The sequence below is a fragment of the Epinephelus fuscoguttatus genome, linkage group LG21, assembly GCF_011397635.1.
Source record: "Epinephelus fuscoguttatus linkage group LG21, E.fuscoguttatus.final_Chr_v1".
Taxonomy (NCBI): Eukaryota; Metazoa; Chordata; class Actinopteri; order Perciformes; family Serranidae; genus Epinephelus; species Epinephelus fuscoguttatus.
In genome coordinates, this window is record NC_064772.1 from 18142035 (window position 1) to 18169041 (window position 27007).

A 27007-nucleotide genomic window follows, 5' to 3' on the forward strand; every position below is an offset into this window, starting at 1 on the left:
GAGCAGTTAGCACTTGATAGGATGTGCTCATCTCTGTTCATAAAGCTGGGCGTATGACGACACCACAGCAGCTACAGAGGGGACGAAATATTATCTTCATCTTTTTCCACTGCAGGTTGCCTGCATGTGACATACATGATCTGTGTTTAATTTAATGACCTGCTTCTACAACTGTGAGTTTGTAACTTCACAAATTCAAAATACTAACTTATAAATACTAATACAAAAGGTGGAAATCTGACATCTGCATCTGTTTTTAAAGCAGCTTAAAATGGTTAAAAAGGCTTAACAGTTACTGCTTGAATTGCTGATGCATTAGCTGAAAACTTCGCAACATTTTACTATGTGGCAAGGTGAAAATGTCTTAAAGGGACAGTTCACCCCCAAATCAAAACAATTAATTTTCCTCTTACCTGTAGTGCTATTCAGTAGCCTAGATTGTTTTGCGATGTCTGCCTTCTCTTGAACATAGTGGAGCCAGATGGCACTCAGCTTGTGGTGTTCACAGCGCCAAAAACTACATTTGACAAACTCAACAGCAATGTCTCTTTCCAGAAGTCATGACCCGGTTACTCAAGATAAGATCCGACTCCGACTGAGCGGTTTCATATAGGAGCTGTTTCCTTTCTACACCTGCCAACCGAGTCACTGAGCAGAAGGAAGCATGCATCTACTAATGGATAAGAGGCTCAAGCTTAAGACAGCGTGAGATGTAAACATTATTGGCATCCTCGGCTGAGCTGCAACGTTAGCTTGCTCAGTGGTGCTAGGTGAGCCAGCAGTAGGTGCAAACAGGTGTAGTTGTGAAAAAATGGTTGGCAGGTGGAGTTCAGTAGAAAGAAAATAGTTCCTACATGAAACTGCTAACAACAATTAAGGTATCTTGAGTAACTGGGCCATGATTTGTGGAAAGAGACATTGCTGTTGAGTTTTTCAAATGTAATTTTTGGCGCTTTGAGCACCACAAGCTGAGTGCCATCTAGTTCCATGGTTTTGGAGAGAAGGCAGTTATGGGGTTAACTGTCCCTTTAAGAGGCGGAGAGTATTCATACACTGGATTAAAACTCCAAACTCCATTCAAAATGTTGCCTATTTACTCCAGAGCACAAGGTGAAACACTTTTGACGTGAGTCAAACAGGACCAAAGCAACAATGAGAAACAGTGGTCACATGCAGACTGCCACAGACACTCCGCATGATATTTGTTTAACAAAAGTACAAACTACAGTCAAAATTTACAGTGTATGTGAATCAGCACCTCTCTGACGCACTCTTAACAAAAACTGATTGATAAGCTTCACAAAAGTATTCAGTACCCTGGAAATCCAGAGTTCTCGCGAGAGCACAATTTGAATTCGCTCATCGAGTCAGCCTAAATCTTTCTAGATTTGGGTCTGGATTTCCAGGCTAGGTGTTCAGTGCAGCAATACTAAATACAATTGCTTTATAAAGTAAGGTGTTCCTCTTATTTTGTCCATCCCCTGAATGCTGCGTACAGCATGTGGGCCCCTGACAGGTAGTCATTTTCTGCCTTATTCTCCCCTCACAGTGGATTCTGATTATGTGCTAATGTAAGAGAATTACTGTCCTTATCTTGCTTGCTTTGGCTATCTCACGAGGGCAAATGCAGGGCAGACTGCTCGCGGGTGTGTGCCTAATCTTTCACAAATTGTTTTCCCTATCGTGTTTGCGATGCCCTATTTGCGACCAGGAGGGCTACATTGTAACTCGACCATTTCAGGTGTTGTTTGAGAAGAGCTAATAAGACGCGTTAAGGCCCTGAGCAAACAGGGGCTCTGGGTAGAGTGTAGGTCTGGGCCCAGGTGACTCAGAGTGCTGGTGGCGGCTCGTCTCCGCAGCCTTGAGCTTTGGAGGGGACGTGCTTAAGAGCAGCTCGTTGCTTCTGTCAGGCGTGTTCTGAGATAATTTCTGGGGGTAAAGGTAGGTGGAATGGTCAACAGAGCTGCCGTGTTCCCTGCGCAGCAGCAGAGCTTAGGGCGACAGTGGCGACGTGCTTTATCTCTCTCAGACCTGAAAAGTGGTACATCATGAGGGAAATGAATTATTAACGCGACAAAGAGGAACCAAACAGGAGGAAGGAAAGACGGCTGAATGAGAGGTACTGACCGGAGTAGAAACAGAGATGGAAAAAAAAAGAGAGCATGTGAATCATTTATCCGACTCCATCCCAAACCCCCGTCACCTGAGCCTCTCCCAGATCGTTGTTGACCACAGTGAAGTTAAGGCCAAGCTCCTCCACGTCACCCTCATAGCTCTTGAGGAAGAGGAGGTTGCGGTACACCTCCGGGTCCAGCGATGCCAGGTGGTGGATGTCCACCTCTGCACTGGTTCCCAAAAGTTTGGACAGGAAGAAACTGGCAAAGGGCAGCTCCACCAGCATGTTCTCATACAGCGCCTGCAGAAAAATGTCTCTGTTAACTGGAGGACATCTGCAGGACAAGACTACACTTCAATCTTGTAAATTTCCCACACAAACACCAGTCAATCAGTGCAAATGAGAAAATGCTCCGAGCATTAAACACAGCAATTGTTTATAGCTTGGGTGTCACTGAATAAAATATGATGATTAGATAAGCGAGATAACTAAATGGACCGCAGCCTGCATCAAGTGGCAAGCACAACATTATTGAGTACACATTCAGAAATCTGATTACAACATACATTATACAACATTAAATTTGCCTACTACTCTTATATCAAAGAATCAAGTGATAAGATAGTAAATCTGGTCACATCAGAGAGACTGAGAGCAAAACACAGAACACAATCTATCTAAAACACACAGGCTTCTGTTTCAACCCGCCTCAAACTTTATAAATGCCAATTCTCACCTTGACCTCAAATGCCATTAAGAACCACAGCCGGGCAGGTGACTCATAAAACCCAAAGCTAATGTACTGGAATAGTCCGAAAAAGAGCCCGTTGGAGGCATTAAAATATACAGGTCTTTATAAATGATAGCGCTAAAAACCCTGACCGCATCAGCTAAATGGATTATAAATCTAGAGGATTTCCATAATGCATGCATCTTAAACACACACATACGCATAAATCACGGCTATTTTCTAAACACAGGTTAATTGCACAACTTCAAACATTGTCTATTTTTTATGCAAAATAATCCACTTAGTATTTCTCTCGTGGCCGCCGCTCGTTTCAGACCATATGCGCCGCGTGGCCCCTTGAAACCTATCAATAACACTTATGCCGGGAAGAGGCAGCAATAAGTATATGGAAAAAACCTGTAGCCTTATTTTTTCAATGCCACTTACTTTATTTATGAGTGTTTATTGCCAGAAATTGTGCCAAAATGACTTGGGCTGGAAGGAATTAATTATTATGGCCCAGGCCTTTTAATATAAGTGAGTGCAGTGGCAACGCAATTAAAGCAGATCGCGGCACCATCAGGTGGAATAAATGCCAACAACATTGCAGGTGCATTCTGTTAGCTGCCAAATACATTGCTTAATTTACAACATTAAGAATCAATAAAATTATAATGCCTTTCAAACGCATCTCTATTAATAAGGGGTGCCAACCTCCCACACCTCTAAAGGGAACTATCAGTCGCTAGAGATCAGGGAGAGGAGACTGTGCAGAAGTGTGGTGAGTACAGCGGGAGGAGGAGGAGGATGAAACTTTCCTCACCCTCACAGTTCACGTTACGAGTGGAGAGGCCAATGCTGATGAGGTTGGAGGTTTTGTACTAATGAGAGATGAATGAGGCACAAAGAAACCCTCCTGCAGGTCATATTACATAATTAGAAATGTGGTTTTGACAGAAACGGTGTCAGCAAACACTCCCATCACGATTAAATTAACTTTTGAGTCTAAAGTCTGGAAGGATAGCACCACAAAAGCAAAGAAACCCGTTTTCACAATTTGTGGCTTAAATCTTTCAGCTTGTCAGCTGGGTGGACAAGTGAAGAAGAAGGATGATGACCGGCCTCTATTCTGATGTTCAATCCCATTTCAGTGAGTACCCTAGACAAGCCACTCCTGCCTGTAATACATCACCTCCACAACAATGGCACGCCTCGGACATTAATTAACAATATTAATCTCCTGTGTCCTTTGAGCCGCAATGTGCACTGTGCACACCGCAGCAGTAGCAGCGGTGATGCAATCCCAATCTATATAAACGGTTGCCTTTTATCCAGGCAATAACGGCACTAAACAAATATCAATACGCCTCTCAAATGGCCACTCAAACGTCCATTTTTATGGAGAAAGAGGAACTTAAGGTAGGGTTAATTGAAAGTCAAATTCAAATTAATTTCCCCTTGCCTAATTGCCTGAACCATTAGCTATTGAGAGCACAATATCGAGGAAGCGGGGGCTTCTAGCTGCTGATTGATCATTTCTCACTTGAGAAGAATACAGAGAAGAAGAAGAGAAGCAGGAGGAGGAGTTACGATGCCCTGATAAGTGGACTGGTCCATCTCGGACCGAGCAAGAGAGGAGAGACCTGGATGTTCCTGACTGTAAAACAGATCAAAATGCTATTACCACATGCTTTGAACGTTTATTTATGTCCTGTCTGTGTGGGCTTGCTGATTTAGTGCCAGCCAAATGCAATCACTACACAAACAAGAGGTAGGGAATCATCGGCTAATGGAAGCCCTAATTGAGAGGCGACCGCTTGTCATGAGGTAATTCTTCTCCGGGTTGAGATGATAGTCCCCCCCCACAGGGAAGGCATCTTGATAAACAATCACTACCACATGCATTAAGGATGATTTAGAAACATTAGGCTCTAATAAATAGTGCCATCAGAGGAAGGAAGCGACAGAAAAACAATGCCGTCAACAGATTATGCACAGGGCTAATTAACAAAACTAAAGCTTGCACGAGTGCCAGGTTAAAGTTCTAACCTCAAGAAACAAATGACGGCCATTTCTCTAAACATTGTCAGTTTCTAGAACAAACACCGAAACAACCTCCAAATGCACATAAGCATCGAGGCCAGTCATGACACTGACTGCTGTTGATCTTAATTGATGTAACTGACCATCAAATCACGGTAGTCTGGGACTAAATCTTACCATTTGCTTGTTATTTTTACCAGCAGCTTTAATATCTCCAAACATTTCTCCTCAGTTCAAAGGGTTACTTTAGCCCCCAAATGTCCATGCTTATATTACAATTACTCCCTTCATTTTACGATGAATTCGTGAAAAAACTCTGTTGAAACTTTGTTGGGAACTGTACAGGATGCTATGCTCTCTTCAAAGCCAGACTCCCTTGACAAAAACAGTAATTTTACTTCGCTGAACAAGTGAGCTTCTGGTCTACCACCACCTCATTCAGCAAGACTGTTTGCGTTATTGTGTGACTCTGGTGTTTGAACAGGTTAGTTTGGATTTACCAAAGTCACACAATAACACATACAAACTAACTGACTGAGGCAGTCGTAGACCAGCAGCTCCTGTGTTCAGTGAGGTAAAATTACTGTTTTTGTTAAAGGGGTCAGGCTTATAAGCAAGCAAAGATAACTTTCACTTTTAGTCAAGTTCCCTGTCAGAAGTGGCTATCTGTCTGGGAAGTACTGAATAAATGAGACATGGATTTTACTGCACTCCATAAGACTTCAATTCATCAAGATTTTTCTCAGTTTTTGGAATCTTTGTTCACCAGGGGCAAGTAGTATTTGACAAACACATGGTAATTTGGTAGGTGAAGTATTCCCTGAAGGATTTTAGGGTTTCTAATAAGACATGGGACTGTCTAACATCACACTCATGAGATTTTACTTTGGAGGCTCACCTTTCCGAGGATCCTGCCTAAAAAGTAGTAATGCCTTGTAAAGGAGTCTCCGACCAGCATCTCTGCAGCGGGGCTGGGATACAGCAGGCCCTCGTTGGTCGTCTTGAAGAAACCCTGATTGGGATTGAAGCCCGACTTGAGAAGCTCATTGAGGAACTCACGAAAGATGCCACCACCGTCGATACCTGCCTCGTCCAGACCGTGAGCATTCAGCAGATGGACTCTAATCCTTTTCTTTAGATCCGGTTCTAAGATAAGGACAATGAGCATGAGGAGGAATGGTCGTTAAGTTAAAGGTCACAATACACTTAGTGTTCAATTTGAACCAAAGACCATTTTCATTCTTTACAGTCATTTTACAGCAACTTCCAGCAGAGGAATCAAACAGCCTGGCCTTGCAGTGTCTTCAATTTCTAATACTTGATGGTTACCTTCCCAGTCTGTAATGATTCTTATCTCATCCTCAGATTTAAAGGCTTAAGTTCATATTACGTTTTAACAATAAACTGGAACCTAAAATTACGTAGGAAAAGTCAGAAACAACATAATGGGAACCACGTCAGTTCTAGACCTCACAAAAATGAAAAGTAATCAAAAACATACATTTCATCACACACTCTGTACACAACTACATTTTAACTAAAGCTGCCCTAAATCACCAGTAACGACTCTCCAGACTCCTCATTTCTTATTCAATACTATTTGCAATTTACAGCTGTAGCACAGTACAGTATATCAGTTAAACTGGGCCAGTGGGCAGCTTTTGCTTAGCTCAATACACCCCATTGGCAATTTCACAAGTGTTGTAATGTAGTAACAAAACAAAGCTGACAAGTTCTGATTTTGTTTTACAAACTGTAAGCAGTTTTAACAGCAATTCTTCCCTAGGATATTTTTATCTAACCGGGACATCCGCTTGAGTTTGAGAAGCTATCTTGCAAATGAGATTTGGCCCAGACAGCAGCTCGTAAATAGTTGTACATAAACCAATAATTAAAACATACAATAAAACAATGAGTTAAAGCACATGACGTGTTCCTGAGAGACAAAATGACACCAGCAAGTGAAAGGCAAGAGAAGCAGTGAGACTGCAGCCTGTGAGAAACAACACACAGAGTCAAACAATCTTTTTTACTCCAATTCCGTATCTGTTAGAAAAGCTTTGAATTCTTAAAGGCTGTCCACACCAAGAACGATAACTACAAATGATTAGAAATATAGTTTTAAAAATCATTCTAACTCAAGTGGATGGCGGAGTCTGCCACACATCTATGACGACTACAGTGGCAAGTAATGTTGTTGGGATCACTTTCCTAAATATGGATGATTACAATGTTGTCGTTATAGTTATCGCTCTTGGTGTGAACAGCGCTTTAGCCTTAGATTTTAGTCATTTTCAAGTAGAGGGGATTTGAGTACAACGGGTCCAGTAGAATGACTTTCAACCTTGAGACTGTTTTCTCCAAATCAGTCAAGGTTAAATCTGTCAGCAATTCTGCCGGATATCTTACCAGTCTACAATATCTACATAATTTGGTATTATCTGCAAATGTCTATTTTCTTGTTTAACCTCCAACCTCTTTAATTTTTAACTTCAGTGTACTACCTTATCCAGGTAGGTTCACTTAAAAACTCTCACCTTAATGGATTGAAAACATAAAAATATAATTCCAATGCCATTTATATTTAGTGTATCATGTTGTTTTTCTCAACAAACATTTTGCATGAAAGCACTTTGTTGACCTGCAGAATATTCAAATCAAATTCTTTAAGAGGTCATCTCTCAGAATAATTAATGTACAGTGATAAATCAAGGCAGCTATAACTTATAGACACATAAATGATATAGATCATGTCTTCAGCTCAGGTCTCCTACTACTCTTTTTAATCAGATTGCCCTCACCAAAGTGCCCTTTCAAATTCAAACACAAAAGAGGTGACTTAAAATAATTGATTCTGGTTTTATGTGGTCCATTATAATAATCGGAACCACAATTATGCTTTACCGAAATTCAATACTCCGCACAAGGAGAGAGCTAACCTTCATCTTTAATGCTAACCGCAACCTCAGTATTAAGATTTTATAGAGCATGACAAGAGTTTCCTCCTACTGTGCTTCCTTTCCTCTTGTTCTTGTCATCTTAAAAAGAAATAACACAGCCACTGCGGCACATTTTCTACACAACATGAAGTCAAGTGTGCTCGTCTCACATGTTTAACATGACAAATAATGCACACGTAGAAAAGGTTATTTTATTTAAACTGCAGCCGTACCATTTTCTGGAGACAGTTTATCGTAGGCATCTTCATAGATGTAGTTGCGTCTGATGGTGACACTGATACCATCAGGGAATGGCCCGTCCCCCTGCACGTCCCGTTTGTCAGCATAGATTAACCTCTGGAAGATCTACAAGACAGATGTTAGCCCGGTGGCAGGGTCAGTGACAAATCCTCTCAGTTGTAAAACTGTTTAATTCTGAGTATAGATCCGACTATATATCATCCATCCTTTGTCTTTGATCATCTTTTTTAGCTTGTTATACCTTTTTTGGTGGAAAAGAAGAAAGAAGGTGAGAAACGGGTATAAAAAGCAACAGAAGACTGCCGATCAAGCAAGGCACCACTAAGCACTGACAGGTGAGATCAAGGCAGGCGTCTGGGGCATAATTCAGACAGAAAAATCACAGGGACACTATCTGTAAGCTCAACCAGCTAATATTAAAATACTAACATCAGCTGGACGTTTGCCCAACATCCTGTGGTTAATCCTGACAGGACTGATCATCATTTCCACAATAGTACACATGATAATTCATAATATTTAAAAGTGAAATACTTCAAATAAAGCTGTGTAGTTTCTATCAATATACTACCCAAGTGTCAGTCACACAGTTTGGAAGAATTACACAGCAACATTATGATCTACTGCAGCTCTGTACCACTTCCAAAATGGGATGTTAAATGTATAGCTGCATGCATATTTAGCAAATGCAGAATGTCGATATTAGAGCCCTCATTCTGACGGCAACAACACAATTCTTCAGAGAACCCTGCAAACTCGGTACTTTTTTTGTGGTTGCATGTGGAACAGCTTTGTATTACCTTGACTCGCTCCTCGAAGGGAACCACAAAAGGGAGCTCTGTGAGGATGGCCAGATGTCTCTCTTCAGACACGGACAGCTGTGGGGGCTCCAAACCAACTGCAGAAAGACAAGCAAAATTCAATAAACCAATATTTTCTTAGTAGATGTAGCTTAAAAGCACTGTGTACTACATTCAGAGGATTAATATAGGAGCAAACAACTATTTGCTATGTAAAGATGTAGTGGAGTAACAGCATCCTGAGCAGAGAATGACGCTACCTTTGAGTGTGTTCTAATATATGGTTCTCTGTTCGGTGTTGTCGTAGACAGTTCAACTGCACATACATGTTAGTACTGAAGTATATCTGAGGATTTGTTATTGCACTCATTATGAAAAAGATCGTAATGTATTTAAGTCTAAAATAACTTGCAAATAAACTTTGTTTTTTCTTTTAATTAGAGTTAATAGAGTGAAAATCAAACTGATCAAAAACAGCAACTTCCAATAAATATTCTAATAGTGGTAAATTACTTTTTCTAACACAAAAATAGAATAATCTTACCTTGTAATGGATCAATCATGGAAAATGTTGATTTAATAAGAAAATAACATGTTTCTCCTGGCTACCAGGGCTTCCTCAGAATTGAGTGACACATATTAAGATTTTTTTTTGTCTTGGTTCAAAGGTCAGGGTCAACTACAAGAGGACAGGACATAATCTGACAGGGATTAACAGCCTTACTCAGGGAAACTTTATCTGGAAGATACTTCCCAACATCAGGTTTCCTCTGTGTCTAATACTCATCTGACAGCATCATTGCCTTCCTCACTGCTCAGATCTGTAAGTAAACCCTAGTCCACTGCTTACAGGGCAGCCATTAATGACGTTTCCATCCTACACCCTTTTAATTAACCCAACTGTGAGCTGCCCACCCACCTGCTCTGCTTTATCCATTAAGCTGATGTTTGTTTTGTATTAAACTCGGGGATTAGACTGTTTAGCCCACAAAAAAAATTGCCACAATAGCTAAACCGCTCTTCACCCTCCTCACTTTGCGTCCACTGCAGCTCAATTATTCTGCTCAATTAGTCAATCTGATCTGCATTTTCCCATCAGGTTTCCATCTTTGAGGAGAAATATGGCCTCAGAGTGGTCAATACATTGCTCATTCATCAGCCATGGGCCTGTCCATTTAAGGAAATGAGAAAAGGCCAGACAAACACATGGACCAGATGTGGCTGAGTTCATCAGGTACTTTCACACTAATTGAATTTATCCCATACAGCCCCTGAGTGGGATTAGGCAGATCATACACACATTGTTATCAGCTTGTTTTCACACCATACTTCACAGAAACCTGGGACAGCTCAAAGTGAGCCAGATGAAGCCCTGCCTGCGTCAGTGTGTTTTCCTCTGAGTGCCTAATTGAGTCAATGAAGAGAGAATGTGGTAATATATCTCACTTAAAACAGGGAGTGCTAATGTCTTTTCTGAAGTGCTGCGGAAAAAAATAAAAACTTTACATTATAAGGCTTTTTTTAGGCACTTGTTTGGGGAGAATCAGTTTATAGTCCTACACCAAAGCACAGTTCAATGTGCTTCAAACCAATTCCCTTGATCTACTATAGATAAAAACTAGAAAGATGACTATAATAATATAGTGAATTAATATCAATGCACAGCTCTATAGAATATGAGAAGCAAACAAGAAGAAGGTGACTTTGGACAGCAATTAGGATGATTTCCTGGGCTCTTTATCAAGCTGACACAAGCATTACTGCACGACATTTTCACATGCTGCCAATAGATTAGCTCTGTGCTGTACACCAGTGCTGTATCTGCATAACAGTCGAGTTGTTCTAGTAGAGACTAGTAGACTATTCTAAGACACAGAGTATTGCTCTCTACATGTGTTTAAGGGCACAATAATGTCAGAAAGTTTTTATATATTTTTCGTGCCATATTTGTTCTTGTTTTTAATACAAATACAAATGGTATTAGCTTCTCAAAGAACTACATTTTCACAAGTTTTTGATCAAAGTGGGTTTGTAACATAGACTGTATAAAGATAGACAATGCCTCTAAACTTCCTCCCACTGTACAAATTTGAAGCCAAAAAACAGCCACTGTCATCTTGCGCTAGTAACGTCAACTGGAGCCAGAGTCTGCTCAGTAGTGATCTCAATGGTATCAGGTTACAGCCCATACACCCGTCCAACCCATCACAGGTAGCATCACTGAGCGCAAACACACCAACTGGAGCACACAGCTGTCAATCATGAGGTCAAACCCTGATTTTATAACATCAAATAGCTAATTAAAACTAAACTTATCGGAAAAATGAACACTTGAACATACAGCAGCATCATAACAACTACCTAAAATGACGGAAAACGTCTTTGGGAAAAATATATTTGGTAAGTACTTTGGTAAGTAGTTTTTAGTTTGCTCATGTCCTTTCCACTAATAAGGAGGAGGCGGGGTTTATGACCTATACTGCAGCCAGCCACTAGAGGGCGATCAAGATGTTTTAGCTTCATTTTTCGGGAGCTGTCATGTCGTCCATATTTATTATACAGACTCTGGTTTGTAAGACAGTTAAGAGAATACACTACCATCAAGTGTTGACTGAAGAGGCCCGATGCGACCCATCCTCCGCGTTCTCCACACATGTCTCGCAGAAGGGACGTACAACTGAGTCACCTGAAGGGAAAAGAGTCCGCTAATGAAAAAGATGTCAGTGCCCTCAGGTCTTCCTTTTAAATAAACCCTAAATACTTACTTTCATAAACTTTTCACGCGTCAATTATTGCTTTAGGGTCTGTGCTGACTTGTACTGTTGTATTATTTACTATTCTTGCTTGTTAATTCAGATTGTTTGTGGTTATATTAAAATATCTTCATTGTTCAGCTATGGTTTTCCTGAAATAGCTGTGAACCGCTTTGTAACTTCACTTTGGAAAGATATAAACATGCATAAAACATCTGCTCTAAGCAATTATTCACCTGTCTTTAGGTGCATTTTAAGTAGCTTTTATACTGACTTGGATTTCATCTTATTTTTAGAGGAAATTTAGAGAAAAAGCAATTATGCTATTAATATTTACTGAGTTTAACCACTGCGAGCAACTCATATTAGGGTGCTTTATGAATACAGCACCAAAATCAAGTGTTTTATTCACATTTTATTTCATAATAGCACTACAATCTGATATGATATCACATCCAACAATGAATAAATACACAATCTAAACAGCTATGACGACAGTAAAGTACCTTATCTGCACGGATGTTGACCTCCTCAGAGAGCCAGTGACCTGCTGGACAGAAGGGCCGTCTGATGTCGCGAGCTTTCACCATCTTCACCAAGTTAGTGATGACCTGCGTAGTAGATCACACACACAGACAGGCACACCCATACACATATCACATTAACATTTCTAGCTCTGGCGGTTATATAACACAAAATCCACTTCACTATAAGATAAAGAAATGCATAATTCAACTACTTTTCTGCGTAGAGAATGCAACACGGATAAAGAGGTTTTTCTGTCTATGGGTGGTTCAACGGGATGAGGCGCCTTTGCTTAGAGAGAGGGGGGAAAAAAGCAATTTGAGAATTCAGCCATTAGTGCGCCATTTATGGGGAGTATAAAAGAAAAACGACCTGTGCCGTCCCTCAATGTCCAGCCCTGTTAATTACTGGCAAGGTCTGCTGACATCAGCCATCGGACAGAGAATGCAAAAGACAAGGCAGCATTGGTTCACAGCACTGCAAGTAGCAGCATGGCTCTGGACTGGGCTGCAGAAAGCTAGGGTTACAATGATATTTCGCTTTGAAGTGATGCTGTGACTTTGTTACATGCAGAGAGTAGGGCTGTAACGGTTAATATATTCTCACCGAAGCGTCACTGTACAGAGGTTACGTACCAATGCACGAAGCCACAAGCTGAATAAATGTACATAATGTAGTACCAAAGTTTCCTTCAGCCATATGGCGTATGCAACATAAGCTGAGGTTAGCACAACATGTGGATTGGCTTGTGAGTCAGTCCATACCAAGCGCAACTGAAATGCCGGAGTTGGAAGACCTGTCTGCAGCCACAACAGGAACAAAGAGAGAGTTGTGTGTAAGACGAGGATGGTGTGTCGGCAATGCTTCGCTGTTGTTGGGCATGTGAATGGAACACATCCAAAATGCTAATGCACATTTGACGGCATCAATCACCAGGATGATGAATGTTTTGCTGCTTTGAATGTTTAAATATAGCCAGAGTAGAGCCAACTGAAACACTCCTCCTAACACACAAATTTTATCTTTTATTATTCTGTGTATTCAGGTATTTTCAGTTTCATAACATAAGAGATGCTTTTTTTTAGTTTTATAGCCTATTGTGCTCTGTTGCCTTTTAGGAAATGTCTTGGTACAGTGTAATAGAGAAGTGTTTTAAATGTCCTTTGTTTTTATAATTAAAATAGCTGACAAAAGTTGTCAAAATGTTACCTCAGGTCAAGTCCAATATACTCTAAATGAAACACTGCTATACCGAACTCCCGTCACACCATGACTCCTACACTGGGGTATGAACTGAACCGTGACTTTTGTGTACCATAACACCATTAGCTCAGAGCCATTTAAGGTGACCATTTACATAGGCTACACTGACCATCTGTAATCTGAAGTGGTCAGTTTGCTTTTGTCTGAACTATTCACTTGCACAGGCTTTAAAAATCTAACCAAGCATTCAGATCTGTGATATAACCCATGAAAGTTACCTGGTGCAATTAAGAAATATTAAGCTCTGCCCAGGATTGGGACCTTGAAGTAGCACATTTATCAGGCAAACTTTTAAGTTTAAGCCTCCTTCAACTGGACATAACCAGCTCTGCTGTTGCTAGGGCGATGCTGTCAGACATCCGCTGTATAACCTCTTGCATGTCATTGCATGAAGATTCGTTAAGGGAGCTGTTATGTCTGCCATAACAGTTACAGCCAGTCCATTTCCATATAATACCCAGGGTAGATTATTTCAATCGAAATGTTCTTTTCTAAAGCACGTCATTTTCATAGCGCGACAATCAATCTCGGCCAATCGCTGTGAGGCAACCGGAGTCCGCAATAATGGCAAGTGCAAAATGCTGTAAAAGGCGCGTGGCGATGGGTTTGGAGCAGACCTACCCCCTGACTCTGGGAATGAATAAGCATTCCTTAATTAGCCCATCGGGTTAAGTGCAAGCCTTAATGGGCCTTTCCCAAACTCCTGCGTGACATCGTTCTCCAAACATGGCCAAGAAGAAAGTTCCATTAGCAATATTAATACAAGCTTAGTTGATCATTTTCATTCAATTAACTTCTTTCAATTAAATAGATAGCTCGACAATGGAGGTGATAAAAGATGGGGAGGGACGGCTGATGACACGAACCAAACATTAGCGTGTTAGGGGTCAGCAGCGTTAAACCGACTGTAAATCCCACCGTTCAATTTGGAAAATGCATTTCCCCTGCTCCCCACTTCTTTAATGGGTCGTTTTAGCTGACAAGAGGCCTTTGAGCAGATCTTTTATAAAAATTCCAGACGTGCTCTTCGCGTATTTGCCACCTTTCACAGAACGCCAGTGTTCACGTTTAAATCCTTCTGTCAAAGACTAACAGCCAAGAACAAAGTCTCTTAATTACCATTTGCTTGATAGAGAATGGAGTGAAGGAGGGAGGCGAAATGAAAGGGAGATGTGGAATGAGAAAAAGAGCTGAGGAGAATGAAGCTAATGCTGTTTTCTGCCTCATTTCTTCTGGGTAAATAACCAATGGATGACCTCCATGGCAGCGCTCCACCTTGTCTTTGCCCGCTCATGCATACATGCTTGATTTCCACTAACACAGACAAGGCATTAGGTCACTACGCTTCACTGCATAGAGAGGCTACATAAGGATTATCCCTGATGTTAATGTGACACACATCATGACTTATGATCTCAGGTATCAACAGAAAAAAGGAAAACAAATCTTGGATTATCTTCATGAGCTGAAATGACATCACTCTCCTAAGACACAGTAGCTGGTAGCTTAGTTTTAAACAGTTGAAAGCAGGGTTTATAGAGGAGAGTTTTTTTTGCCACAGAGGTCTAGTCTCGCATAGCCAGACCTATCTCGACAAGTCATTTAAGCACTGTGCCAGCACTGGAGAAAGGTCTAGTTGAACACATCATAATCCTTTAGTAAGCGGGGAAAAAACGCTCTGAGTTGTTTGTATTTCTTTTAACCAATCACAGTCATCTTAGGAGGTGCTGAGCCCAGGATGCAGTGATGGTGCCCTTGCAAAAATATGTCAGGAGGGAACTTGTTTTAGTGGCATATTTGGACGTGGGGAGGAGAGCGCTGGCATTACCAAGTGTGGAGATAGGTCTGGCTATGTGAGATTAGTTTCACGTAGTGACGGGAATATTAAAAATGCTAACATGCAGAAGGGGAGGAAATTTCCATCTGAAATAGGCCTCCAACGGCAGGTTTATGCGCACAGTCTATATCCTGTGAGTCAGACTAACAGAAGTCAAATTGTTTAGTATGTTTATTTTGCATCTGCAAGCATATTTGGCATTGTATGCCATGAAAAGCAACATTTTGCCATAAGATTGAGGTCCATGAACCAGAAGAATTCTCTGTGTATCTCGGGACTCAAAATGTACAGCTTTAGTTCTCACATAATTTAATACAGGCCTCTGTGTGTTTGAGTTGGCAAGTGTTTAAGTATGTGCACACGCACAAGTGGCGGTGTGGCCTCCCAACCCCACCCACTGTATTTTTATAGACACAACAAAGAGAGCAAGAGACAAGTTTTTTACTGTTTTGTTGTTCTTGTTTTTCATATTGGTCTTGACAGTGCTAACACATTTCCCCAAAAAGAAATCAAATACATAATTTTTGGGCAACATATTAGCAACAAAGTTAGACAATGAGAACTTGAAGAAAATTAACATTTGCTTATCATCAATTAAATGGTGACCAATTTAAATTACTGCAATTACAAGTTCAAAGTCTTAGGATCCATTATTTTTACTTCAGAAAAAAGAATTCAGTTGCACACCAGGTGGGATGACCAAACATCAGTTTTTTGACAAACTGACAATAATCCTGCACATTCAGCTGTAACGTGCAGGTAGCTTTGTACATCTTACCTTGAAGAGCTGCACCCAGCGTTTCTGCTCAGCCTGGATGCGCTGCTGGACCACAGTGTTTGTCTTGACACCCACACTGCGGAAGGCAGCCATGTACTCCTCGCGGTGCTCTGTTTTGGTCTCGGGGTAGGCCAGCTTGATGATTCCCAGGCACGCATCCCGCAGACAGCGAGACAGAGTCACCAGCTCTGACAGTGTGAAGGGCATCATGGAGGACTGCGTCTGACCTGTTGAGAGGGAGAATGTACTCATTGTCTTTTACAGATATTGATTTTCACATTTACATGGCGGCAAGATGGCGCGTGACTGCTAAAAACAACTGACAATATAGTTTTGACTAAAACCACCGAATGAGGGAAATGGGTAACGACAGATGAGTGTGTTCACAGGATAACCAGCTACAGTGGGATATGATGCAGCAATCCCAGCAAAAAGTTCACTACCTTCCAATTCATGACCGAAAAACTCGCTGTCGTGCACAGAGATAAGCGAGTGGCTAAAGAGAGAGCTGAAGAGATAGAAGAGGGGAATGATGCGGTTGGAGTCCTCGAACGTCATGGGAGACCCTCGTGAGATCAGCTGCAGCAGCGGCACCATGGAGCTGAGTGGGCAGGCAGACAGGAAGAGGTTAAGTACGTACACACAACAGAAATGCATCCCAAATGTGCAAATTATTAGCTTTGAAGCTCACCCTGTGATCATTTTCGTTGTCATGGAAGTTATGAGGTGCCAGAGATGCCTCAGGAAACGTGCGTTGAAAGCTAAACTGTACAAAAGTCTGCGGACGACAAAGCACAGAGACATATTAAATGTAATCGTTTATTTTGATTAAGTATTCAGTTCTCATCAACAAGACGACATCATTCAAAGAGCTATTTCAATCAGATGACACAATCAGCGTGAAGAACAGTAAAATTACTCTCCGTCAATCTGTCTGCGAAGTTGGGATTGTTAAATTTGCCCTGTTTACCAAAGGACACGAGTAAAAAGAGGAAAAAAATAAATGACACTGCTAACTAACATTTCCCTCGTAGAATTCTCTTGGCCTTTCTCTCCCCTTTTATACCTTGTGAGGGCCGAAAAGAGATTAAATGAGCCATTAAGCTTTATTTAGGCGAGGCACCTTCCATTAGTAAACTAGTTGCTGGCGAGGGTACCCAGCCCGGGTCATAAACAGCCCTCTGGCTTCCTGCTGGAGCCCCATTTAACTTAATGGCCAGGGGAGCAAGACAATGGAGGACGGAGGAGGAGGGGCAGCCTGGCCCTCGCTGTGACCCCGCAGCGCCAGCATGCTTCCACACTCACGGTGAATTACATGATAACACTGAGGAGGGCCCACATACCTCGCTATAGTAGCTCGGCACTCAACGGGCTGTGGCACCAAGGTGTGAAACTGCTCTTTGTTCAAGCGTATGTGTGTGTGTGTGCTCCTAAATTGCATGGCTTTTCACACAGAGGGTAAGTACAGGTGACAATAATGTGGTAAGTAAGCTAAAAGGCAAAATAAAGCACCCCTGCATATAATAGGCCCTTGTTTAAGGGTGACAGTGCTGACACCTATAAGGATGCTTGCCTTTAATAGGACAGCACCGTGTATTCTCAGCGGAGGAGAGGAGTAAAGGTCAGTGGAGAAAAGCAAGAAGCAGAGCGAGGGGGAAAAGGGAATCCTAAATTTGCTGAATATTCTCACCTCAATGTCAATGCTCAAATTCCCATTCCACCATTCAATCTACCGAAACCTATTCAAAACTCCCAAAATGGAAATGAGCATTAGGAGCAGAGTGTCAGACGACCCTCGGCGCGGCTTGAAAAATGGTTGGTGCCGAGCACACGCCATCTGTCAGTACTACAAGGCTCAGGAGAGAAGCGAGGAGTAGTGCTGTGGGCTCATAACAAGTGATGCGGGTGTTTGATTGAAATGGGAAACAAAGCACTAAATGCCAGCTGACACACTGATTTACGGCCTGAGAGAACCCAAACCCCCATTTCAATCATGGAATGAACCACTAATAAACAAAGTCAAGACATCAAAAGGGGTTGCGTGTGTGCATGTGCGAGTGTGTGTGTGTGTGTGTGTGTGTGTGTGTGTGTGTGTGTGTGTGTGTGAAAAGCAGCTTGATGAATCACACCCAGATCATTTCATTTTGCGGTAATGAAAGAATCTCTGTGCAGCGGCAAAATAAAAGCCGTGCTCGAGTCAGATTTGATACCATAAAGACTGAACGAGTTACTTTCCATCTAAATACAAATTTGCTTTGCGGACTTCTGTATTAACTTTACTATCTCATGACAACACAAAAATCACAGCAATCATTCAAAAGTAAATGAAGGACCATGGCTCATCTGCGCTCACTTTCATCAGAGCGAGCCCTGTTAGCAACAGAGTGCTACGTTGAGTGAAACCAAACTATCAAAGTGAAATTACACCAAATATCCAACACAAGACAATTAAAGAGAAATTACACCAAACCCCCTTGAACAAACGTGGGCTAAGTACAATTAGCAAACCAATCAAAAATCCATTTCAATCCCGAATCATTGCACAGCTTTTAAGTTGTCCTCTAAAAAAAATCATTTCATGAGGCATTTTACATATTTATTAAAAAGGCAGTGTGCTGGGCTGCCTGGACCACTGGCCAGCCTCTCTTTCTTTTTTTTGCTGTAAGAGCAGTAAATCAAGGCAGGGATGCAATTTGCTCCCCTTAGCCTCTTGTAAAGCTATCCCGTCCACTCCTGCAGTGATTAATCTTTCTCAGTGAGCTAATTATTTTGTACAGATATCCAATAATGATGGAAGACGAAGGGCAGGATTTATGGTAAAAGCGAAGAGAAGGAAGAAGCCGTAAAAAATTAAGGGGAATGGGGGGATATGCACTGAAATCCCTCTAAATTCTGTGCAACCATTTGCAAGCAATACTTCAAAATAACTAGTTGACCGTTGGACTCGAGCTGCAGGTGTCCAGTTTTTAATTACTGAGGAAGCTAATTTATATTTATCCTTTTACGCATGGTCTGATGTATGCCCGGGCTTCGAAAAGGAGGAAGATACAGTTGCAAATGTGATATGAATCTTTTGACATCAGCATCCCCACCCACACATTTAAATCAACTGACAGCAACCGGCTCTACTAATAATTAACTAGAGCAGGTTGACTATCCACAAAGCTCAGTCTAGATCACCTCCCGTCCATCAATGCACCATCCACACACCCCCACACCACCTCTGACATCCAGGCCCTAATGTAATCAACCTGAGAAGGGGTAATTGCCCTCATCCACAACTGACAGCTTCCCTGACATCCCTGCTTCCTTTGCCGGTTGTAAATGCCAGTGGGTACGGACCACTGATAACTGCCTGCCTCACTTTGCTGTTATTTACATTACTGCTTACAGCGCGGAAACACATAAAGACACAGTTTTCCTCTCAATCAGGTGGTTGTGTAAACAAGCCCTCTGAACATGGGGCTGATGTCGACAAGACGTGTAAAATGTTATGATATGAAATAAAAATTCAAAGGCTTTAAATCTGATTTCATGTTATGCTTTGTTTGTTTATGCTTCCTGTGAGGTTCACCTTGGCTACAGTTACTATATTTTAAATACCATAACTATTTTATAGAAATTAGGGAGGGATGCCTAAAATCTCTGCTAGTGTTGTAGTCATTTACACGATAAAGAAACAATGATAAAAAAAAAAAAATGCGTGTATCTGTACCTGACTTTTGGCACCATGAGACGATGCTGAACCATGAGTGTGTGACAGATGGATGCCATCATGGTGAAGACCTCCTCGCTGGCTGAATCCCTCCACACCAGGTTCAGCAGAGCGTTAGTCTGGTGCTTCGTGTCCAGCTTGTGGACACACTCCTCCGTGATCAGCTGCACAGAGATTCTGCTGTCATCCTGACAGAGAGGGAAACACTTTGGTTAGAAGACCAGGAAAAAAAGTAGAATGTACCGTGCTTTGCTGATGCATTAATAAGTATTTTTGACAGAGTGAAAAACATTAGGAAAACTCACATTTTAGTCCATCACAGGGAAGAGGTTTATCAGTATTTACTTGCCATATACATCAACTGATCCTACACTACCATTCTTATTTCAGTGTATTTTGCATTGTCCCACTCTTTAATTGAAAACGTGACAATTTAAATTCTCCACCTCGTGTGTATCTGTATTTTTTGAGAGAAGAGACACAGAACTGACAGGTGATCATTGAGATTACATGTAGTTATGTATCTGGGAGCAGCAGCGTTCAGAGTTTCCCGTATATTCATGTGTACATCTGTGGTGGCCCGTCATAATATCAACATTGTTCACCAAGTATTGATTTTCTATTTCTGGAACTGTTCGCCTCGCACTCTTATTTATTTTCCCCCATGGAAACCGCACTCACACTGATCTCACTAAATTGACAGCTAAATTAGTTTGGAAAATAGCGACATGGGGCACTGAATTTGCTGAATTTATCCATTTATTAGACCACAAATGAGACGAGAATTAGCTAGATGGTAACCCTGCAGTCACCACCACAAATAGAATCAAATTTTGTGGGACACACGGTTACTACCATATGTAACAAGGCAAGGTGAAAAGGCACAATGTCAATGTGGCACCATGTTGCAGGTCCAGCTGCATTGTGCCTATATTTATATCATATTTAGGCTACCACTGCTCTGTCTGCACTGCATGCATGTGAAGTTGAAAACTGCCATATACAGACTATAGTCTTTGGGGTGTTTTTATAATTGTGCTTTAATGGTAACTAACATTAATTCATTTGTTATATTTACCCAGTTTGGTAACAGTACTAAATTCTGTCTAAATTAATCAAATCAAGAACAAAAATAAGATAGTCCTGCTTGGCTTTTATGGACAGAAATAGTTCGGAAATTTGGTTTAATATGTGCTCCTCCCGTGATGTTTGTAATGTTTCGAGTTTTTGAAGGCCGATCCTGATGCAGCTGCTGTCAGGGAGGAACCTCATCAGCAGCAGGCATCAATGACATCATCAGATGCACTGATCAGACTTTTCCTCTTCCAATACAGATTCTGATATATCAACTCAGGGTAACTGCTGATACCAAGGGCCGATTTAATGCCAGTCCATCTTTTCCTAAAATCTCTAGAATGCTTACTGCATGGAACCATTTGGAAAAGTCAGATTAATTTAACAAAGACTCTAACTTTAACACAAAACTTCTTAACTATAAGTGGAGACATTCATACACAGTCATTCTTTAAGGGTTTGTGCATGTTCTGGCCAACACCTGAACCAGACCAGATTAAATAACAACAACTTAACAATTAAATCTTAATGCCATGTTATCTATGCACCTGATTTATTGACAAAACAAAGATTACATCTAATCTTGGAAATCTATTACAATTTTGTGGACATTTATGTCCGTGTGTGAGTATAATACCTGCTTGGGTGGTGGATGGATGCCAGTTTCATCGTCGTCCTCTGAGTCGCTGGTAACTTCAGGCCTGCTGCTGCTCTCTGACACAGGCAGCAGCGGCAGCAGCGTCTGCAGAGCGCGGAGGTACAGCAGGAGACCCTCCTCTGATAGCGAGCCTGCCAACACACACCCATCACCATTACTGTTTACACCATCATATCTTTATTGCTATAAATCAGTGTTTATGCATCATATGAGCCATATATATATATACATATACATACATATATAGAGTGTGCAGAGCAAACACCAGCCTGTGTGCACACATCCAAACTGCACCACTCACCCAAGCAGTTCTCTCCTGCAGAGAGGACAAAGTAAAACACCCACGGTGCCTGGCTCTGTGCTTCTGAGGACAAGCCGATGGTGACCTGGAGGGAGCTCAGGAAGGCCTCGAATGGGAATGAGAGACGAATGTCGGACAGTGCCGGAATAAAGAAGTGAAAAATCTGCTCGGTGAACGGTGCAGAGATGAACTCCTCAGTGAAGGCTGCAAACACAAACTGCCTGTAAGACGAAAGACAGATAAAAGACAAGTTGATATAATGCTTGAAAAGGCTGCCTTGATATGTGAAAAAACTGAATCAAAATACTATACAGAAATTAGCTAGGACGGCAGGGTGTTCTGACATCACCCTGCCCTTTCTGCTGTGTGAGTGCTCCAATATTGTGTCACCAAACAGAGCAGCTTTGTGTGGCCCAGTCACACACATCTGGTGGGCCAAGTCAGATAATTAGCTGTTAGAGTCAGTGTGTACACAAGTTTCTCTCACTCCCGCCTTGCTTTTCTTCAAAGAAGAAAAGAAGTCGCCTGTCGTTTGTTATTAAGAATGTCTGAAAGTGAGGGCAAACAGCCTGATATTCTGCACTCTGGCGAGCGAGCGAGTCTGGGGGCCTTTTATGGCTTGTTGTAAATTGGTCTGTGAAGCAATTACTGCTTCACCATTGACTAGCGGGGACAAAAAGCTGCTGTAGTTTGTCTGATCAGTTTAATGGATGATTTTTAAAGAATTCACTCAGGACAAAGACTCAGCCTTCCTGCTATCACGCCATTGGCTTTTCTCGGTACTCAAAAAGCAGCAATCTGGGAGACAGACATCATGAACTTAAAGTCTATGAGTAAATTCTTATCATCCTATTATATGCTACTGTGTGATATTCCATTAATTGTCAACAGGGGAATTTGCTTTGCGTCTCTCTGTCCCTGAAATTAAAAGAATAATCAAAGAAAGAAATTGCTTCACCAAGTGGCAAACAAAATTTTGCAACTTGTCATATTTCTGTTACAATATATTATTATTTTGGCTGTTGTTTGGAGGTGAAATTTTCAACACTGCCGAGCAGAACACTCCCCGATCGAATAATGACTTCAATCTCGTGCTGTACCTTGCGCCTGTTGTGCAGGAGGAGTAGGTAAAGTGCAGAGGTTTGAGGATGTGCTCCAACAGTGTGCTTGCCATAGGGATAGAGGGAGCGTCACTGTACTCCAGACTAGAAGGAAGCCTGTGATTCACAAGAATATACAGCGACCTGTAGTAGCCTGAAGAGAAGGCACAGAGTGAAGTTAAGATTAAAAAAAAGGAAATTAAGACACCAGTTCATTTCATAAAGCATCTACTAAAATAACAACACACTTTACATTAACATAAGAAGCAATAAATGTCCCTGTTTGCTGTAGAATTAAAGGAAGTCAACAGTCATTTCTCTGTGTTACATCAAATGTAACTTGCTCTTAAAAACACCATCAGATAAAGTTCCATAAATAATGAGAATGTAAAAGGAGAAGCAATAATAACCTCTGTTTTATCAGTAAAAGTAGGGTTAGCCCATTTGTATGGTTATTTAAGCTACAAGACATCTGACAGCACTTGACATAATGCAGAAGATTAAACAAGATGCTTTGTGATGACGATATGAATAATTAGTGCTCTTAAACTGAGTCATACTTCTGAAGTATGTAAACACTATTGGATGTACTTGACCTGTGCACAGCAGCACTGTATATACTCAGGTGCAAGTCAGAGCAGGAACTGCCCATGTGCAGATAAAAGTAGTCAAACACACTTCAAACTGATTGATATTGACACACATTCATCATCTCTACACAACCCTTAATGGCAATTAGGCTTGGCTGAGGTTTGTTTGCGTCTGTGCTACAGAGCACGCTCGAATGAGGACACTGTTTGCAAGACTGAATATCTGAATACTCCAAAAAACTGACAGCAGACTCAACAACAATAAATTATGCATATCCTCAATCATGGTCAAGATAATAACGTCAGTGCTGGTTTCATTTGACTTACCTGTCTGTACCATAGAGTGCAAAATCTGCTCAAGTAATGAAGCTACATAGTTAGCATCTGGAATAACAGGAAGATAGGTTTTCTCTGAAGAAAATATTTCTAGCATTCGCATGGGAACCGCCACATTTAAACTGTCATCCTTGCAGTTCTGTAGGAGCCTGGGGAGACAAAAGGGGAGCAAGTGACATGGTGACAAGTGCAACTTTTTTCGGTATCACTACCATGTGTTTTTGCATCGAGCAGCTAAAAATAAAAATAAATTATTCCTTTTTGTACCTGCAGCAGAAGCCTAAGATCTTCTTGATCTGAAACATACATGACTGTCTCTGTGGGCCCACCAGCAGCTTCACAAACTGACTGTTGTGTTTTACCAGGTTCTGGCACAACCATATCTTTAAAAAGACACAAACAGACACAGTTTGCAGGATGTAGATTAGACCTCTGGCTATAATAGTGTCTGTGAAACAATCAATATAGCTGCAACTGAAAAGAATCAAAGATGCATCAGATTCTCACCAATCTATGTGCATCCACACTCTGTCTGTAGAAAAATATGAGTTGTCTTGATAAGAGGCAGAGACCCGGACCGTCCAAGACATGCTGAGCTCCTCCTCCCTGCGTCTGGCCGACGCACTCGTCAAACTTGGCCCTCTGGATAGCATACTGGAGGATAAAGATCAAAGGTCACATGTTGCAAATGCTTTGTTGCATTTGGCACAACCTTTTCTGACTAATATCACAAACACTACAAATTTACAGTGAAGTTAATGTGTGTACACAAATGGTTCAATATTTATTATTTCATCAATTTTCCTGGCGAGGCTTGTAGATGAGAGTTCATGTTGTCGCTGGCTCAATAAGTAAGAAAACAGTACCATGTATTTAAGGATACAACAGACCAAAATGTTCACAAATAAGCAGAAAAAAGTATGCTCTCTACTTGTGATTGTGTAACACGACAAACTCTGGCTCCCATTTTTATCCATCAAGCCAGTCAGAGAGTAATCAGTCGTTCAGACATGTTATCTGTTTTGGCGTCGGCATCGAGGGTGTGTTTATAGTAACTACTGGAGCTCTGATGGATAAACTAACTGGAAACGCTTATCTTGGTGTGCTGACAAATTGTTAAAGATAAATCTTTTTTCTTTCTTCCACACTGTCAGTTCCACAATTAAAAGGCATATCTTCCATATTTCAAGCACTTTTAATCATATCCATTCCTCATAACTGAGTGTTATCTAATATGACTAAGCACAACAGAGAGAAGCAAAACTCAGCTGAGAAGAGTTTAAATTCAGATCTCAACAGATGGTTGTTTAAGTTTAATGTCATTCTTGCTTCACACTTTTGTATTCTTGTACTGCTTTCTTGTGTATTTTAATGCTCAACAATTTTAAATATCTTACATGGAGTCTGGCATTATGATCAGCCTGTCATGCATGTTTTAAATCTTGTCCAATAAATCAGTCTAACTCTCTATGACCAGAGAAGCAAGAAATCTGTGAAAATCAATGTCACAAATTATGTTCTTTTGCCACTGACTGACAAATTAACTAGTCCCACCCAGTTCGCAAATCCTTACCGTTGTGCAAACAGTATTCATCGGAAACACAAACAAATAAATAAACCACACAGCAAGTAATTGTTTCATCAGACTTCCTGATTTAATGCTGTGAGCCAAAATCACAGATGTGCTCAGACAGACGCCCAATTCAGATTTCTTAAGCTAGGTACACTAAACCACTCATTCAACCGCAGGCTACATCCAAAAATAAAGCATCTACAAGACTGTGAGACAGGCGGCGCCATTCATAAACCACCTGCATGCTACAGGGGTCCATGTGTGAGTGCTGACCAATGACTGTATGACATACTGTGAGGTTTTCAAGTGGGTATATCTCACAGATGTTACGTTAAGTCAGGTTCATAATGCTCAGTGTTAAACAGCCCTTATGTGAGTTGCTTAGACAAACCAGTGCCTGTAGATTGGATGTTTCCTTGTTCCTACTTTTACTCTAAATTAAAAATTTTGTTTGACACCAAAACAACAGATTAACGATACAGCCGACACGTGTGATGCAGAACTGAAAAATTGACTTGGAGAGTAATATATGAAATCGTAAAAACAAGTCTGTAGAGACTTGAAGACTTACCTGCCGTTTCAAGTCCTGGTAGCCACGTATGTAGGACTGAATGATAATGGCATTCTTCAGTCGTTTTCTTTCATCCTAAGTAAAAAAAAATAATTAATATTTAAGTGATAATGCATGCAGCCCAAAGTAGTATCAGTAAAACGAGCAGCTTGTCAACAAAGCACTGCACAAACTCCATTACCTCTCTTTTTCTTCGTTCTTCTTGAGTGCGGTGCAGCAGAGAAGCTTTCGCCTCCTGAAAAGCAACAAAAGGAAATCTGAAAACACTTTAAACAATAAATGCTTTATGATCAATGTTCAGCACAGATATGTGAGATATATCTGTTTATTCAGAACAGCAGACATGATGTCACTGTTCGGCTACAGATTCATTTCACTCCATCTGTCCTGCTATGACTCAAATGAAACTTACCTTTTTACTTGCTCCTCCAAGTGATACCTTGGGTCGTGTCTTGAAATCTCCCTCAAAGCTAAACATTGTTAGATTATTCCCATGGACTGATTCAGAAGCTGCCACTGATTTCTGAAAAAGAAAGTGAAAGGAAAACTAACTAAATATGGAGGAGCAAACACTGAAACAAATGACAAAATGAAACAAAAACGACCTACAAACTCGTGACTTGGCTACAATTTAAAAGCAATTAACTTCGGCTTATTGATGTGAACCATAATACCAATTTCCTACGTTTGCTGTTTGTAATATACATGATCAAATAACCAGTAATGGATGTAAATGTGTGACACTTCTGAACGACTACATGGAGGTTAACTTCAGCTAGTTATCTGGCTGACAGCTTCAGTTTGGTTGCAACAATAGTTAGCTAGCCGGTTAACTTAGCTAGCTAATGACTCAGCAGCTGTCATGAGCTAAATGCTGCCGTTTACGTTACGTGACTCCACGCAGCGACGGGGACACAACATAAGACAACATTTATTGATGATATGCCGCATTACTAATTCATATATTTGTAAGAAACATGATTTTGTTGACGCTAGCACTGCAGCTAGCTAGCATAGCAGCTAAGCACTCAGGAAAGGCTAACT

At 41.1% G+C, this 27007-nt stretch overlaps 1 protein-coding gene across 1 annotated transcript in view; it reads right to left on the reverse strand.

The window, feature by feature from the left end:
- The window catches only part of ube3c (ubiquitin protein ligase E3C), a 32292-nt gene that overhangs the window by 5050 nt on the left and 235 nt on the right, over positions 1 to 27007 (reverse strand). Inside the window, exons 2-20 of the mRNA XM_049565006.1 lie at positions 26376 to 26486; positions 26145 to 26198; positions 25964 to 26038; positions 24327 to 24473; positions 24087 to 24202; positions 23811 to 23968; positions 22894 to 23047; positions 21794 to 22014; positions 21472 to 21623; positions 19761 to 19948; positions 16737 to 16823; positions 16489 to 16646; positions 16046 to 16272; positions 12149 to 12253; positions 11488 to 11575; positions 8890 to 8987; positions 8062 to 8194; positions 5788 to 6035; positions 2204 to 2416 (exon numbers count right to left, since the gene is read on the reverse strand). Coding sequence (XP_049420963.1) covers positions 2204 to 2416; positions 5788 to 6035; positions 8062 to 8194; positions 8890 to 8987; positions 11488 to 11575; positions 12149 to 12253; positions 16046 to 16272; positions 16489 to 16646; positions 16737 to 16823; positions 19761 to 19948; positions 21472 to 21623; positions 21794 to 22014; positions 22894 to 23047; positions 23811 to 23968; positions 24087 to 24202; positions 24327 to 24473; positions 25964 to 26038; positions 26145 to 26198; positions 26376 to 26441 — 2688 coding nt within the window. The 5' untranslated portion in view covers positions 26442 to 26486. The remainder of the gene's footprint in view (positions 1 to 2203; positions 2417 to 5787; positions 6036 to 8061; positions 8195 to 8889; positions 8988 to 11487; positions 11576 to 12148; positions 12254 to 16045; positions 16273 to 16488; positions 16647 to 16736; positions 16824 to 19760; positions 19949 to 21471; positions 21624 to 21793; positions 22015 to 22893; positions 23048 to 23810; positions 23969 to 24086; positions 24203 to 24326; positions 24474 to 25963; positions 26039 to 26144; positions 26199 to 26375; positions 26487 to 27007) is intronic.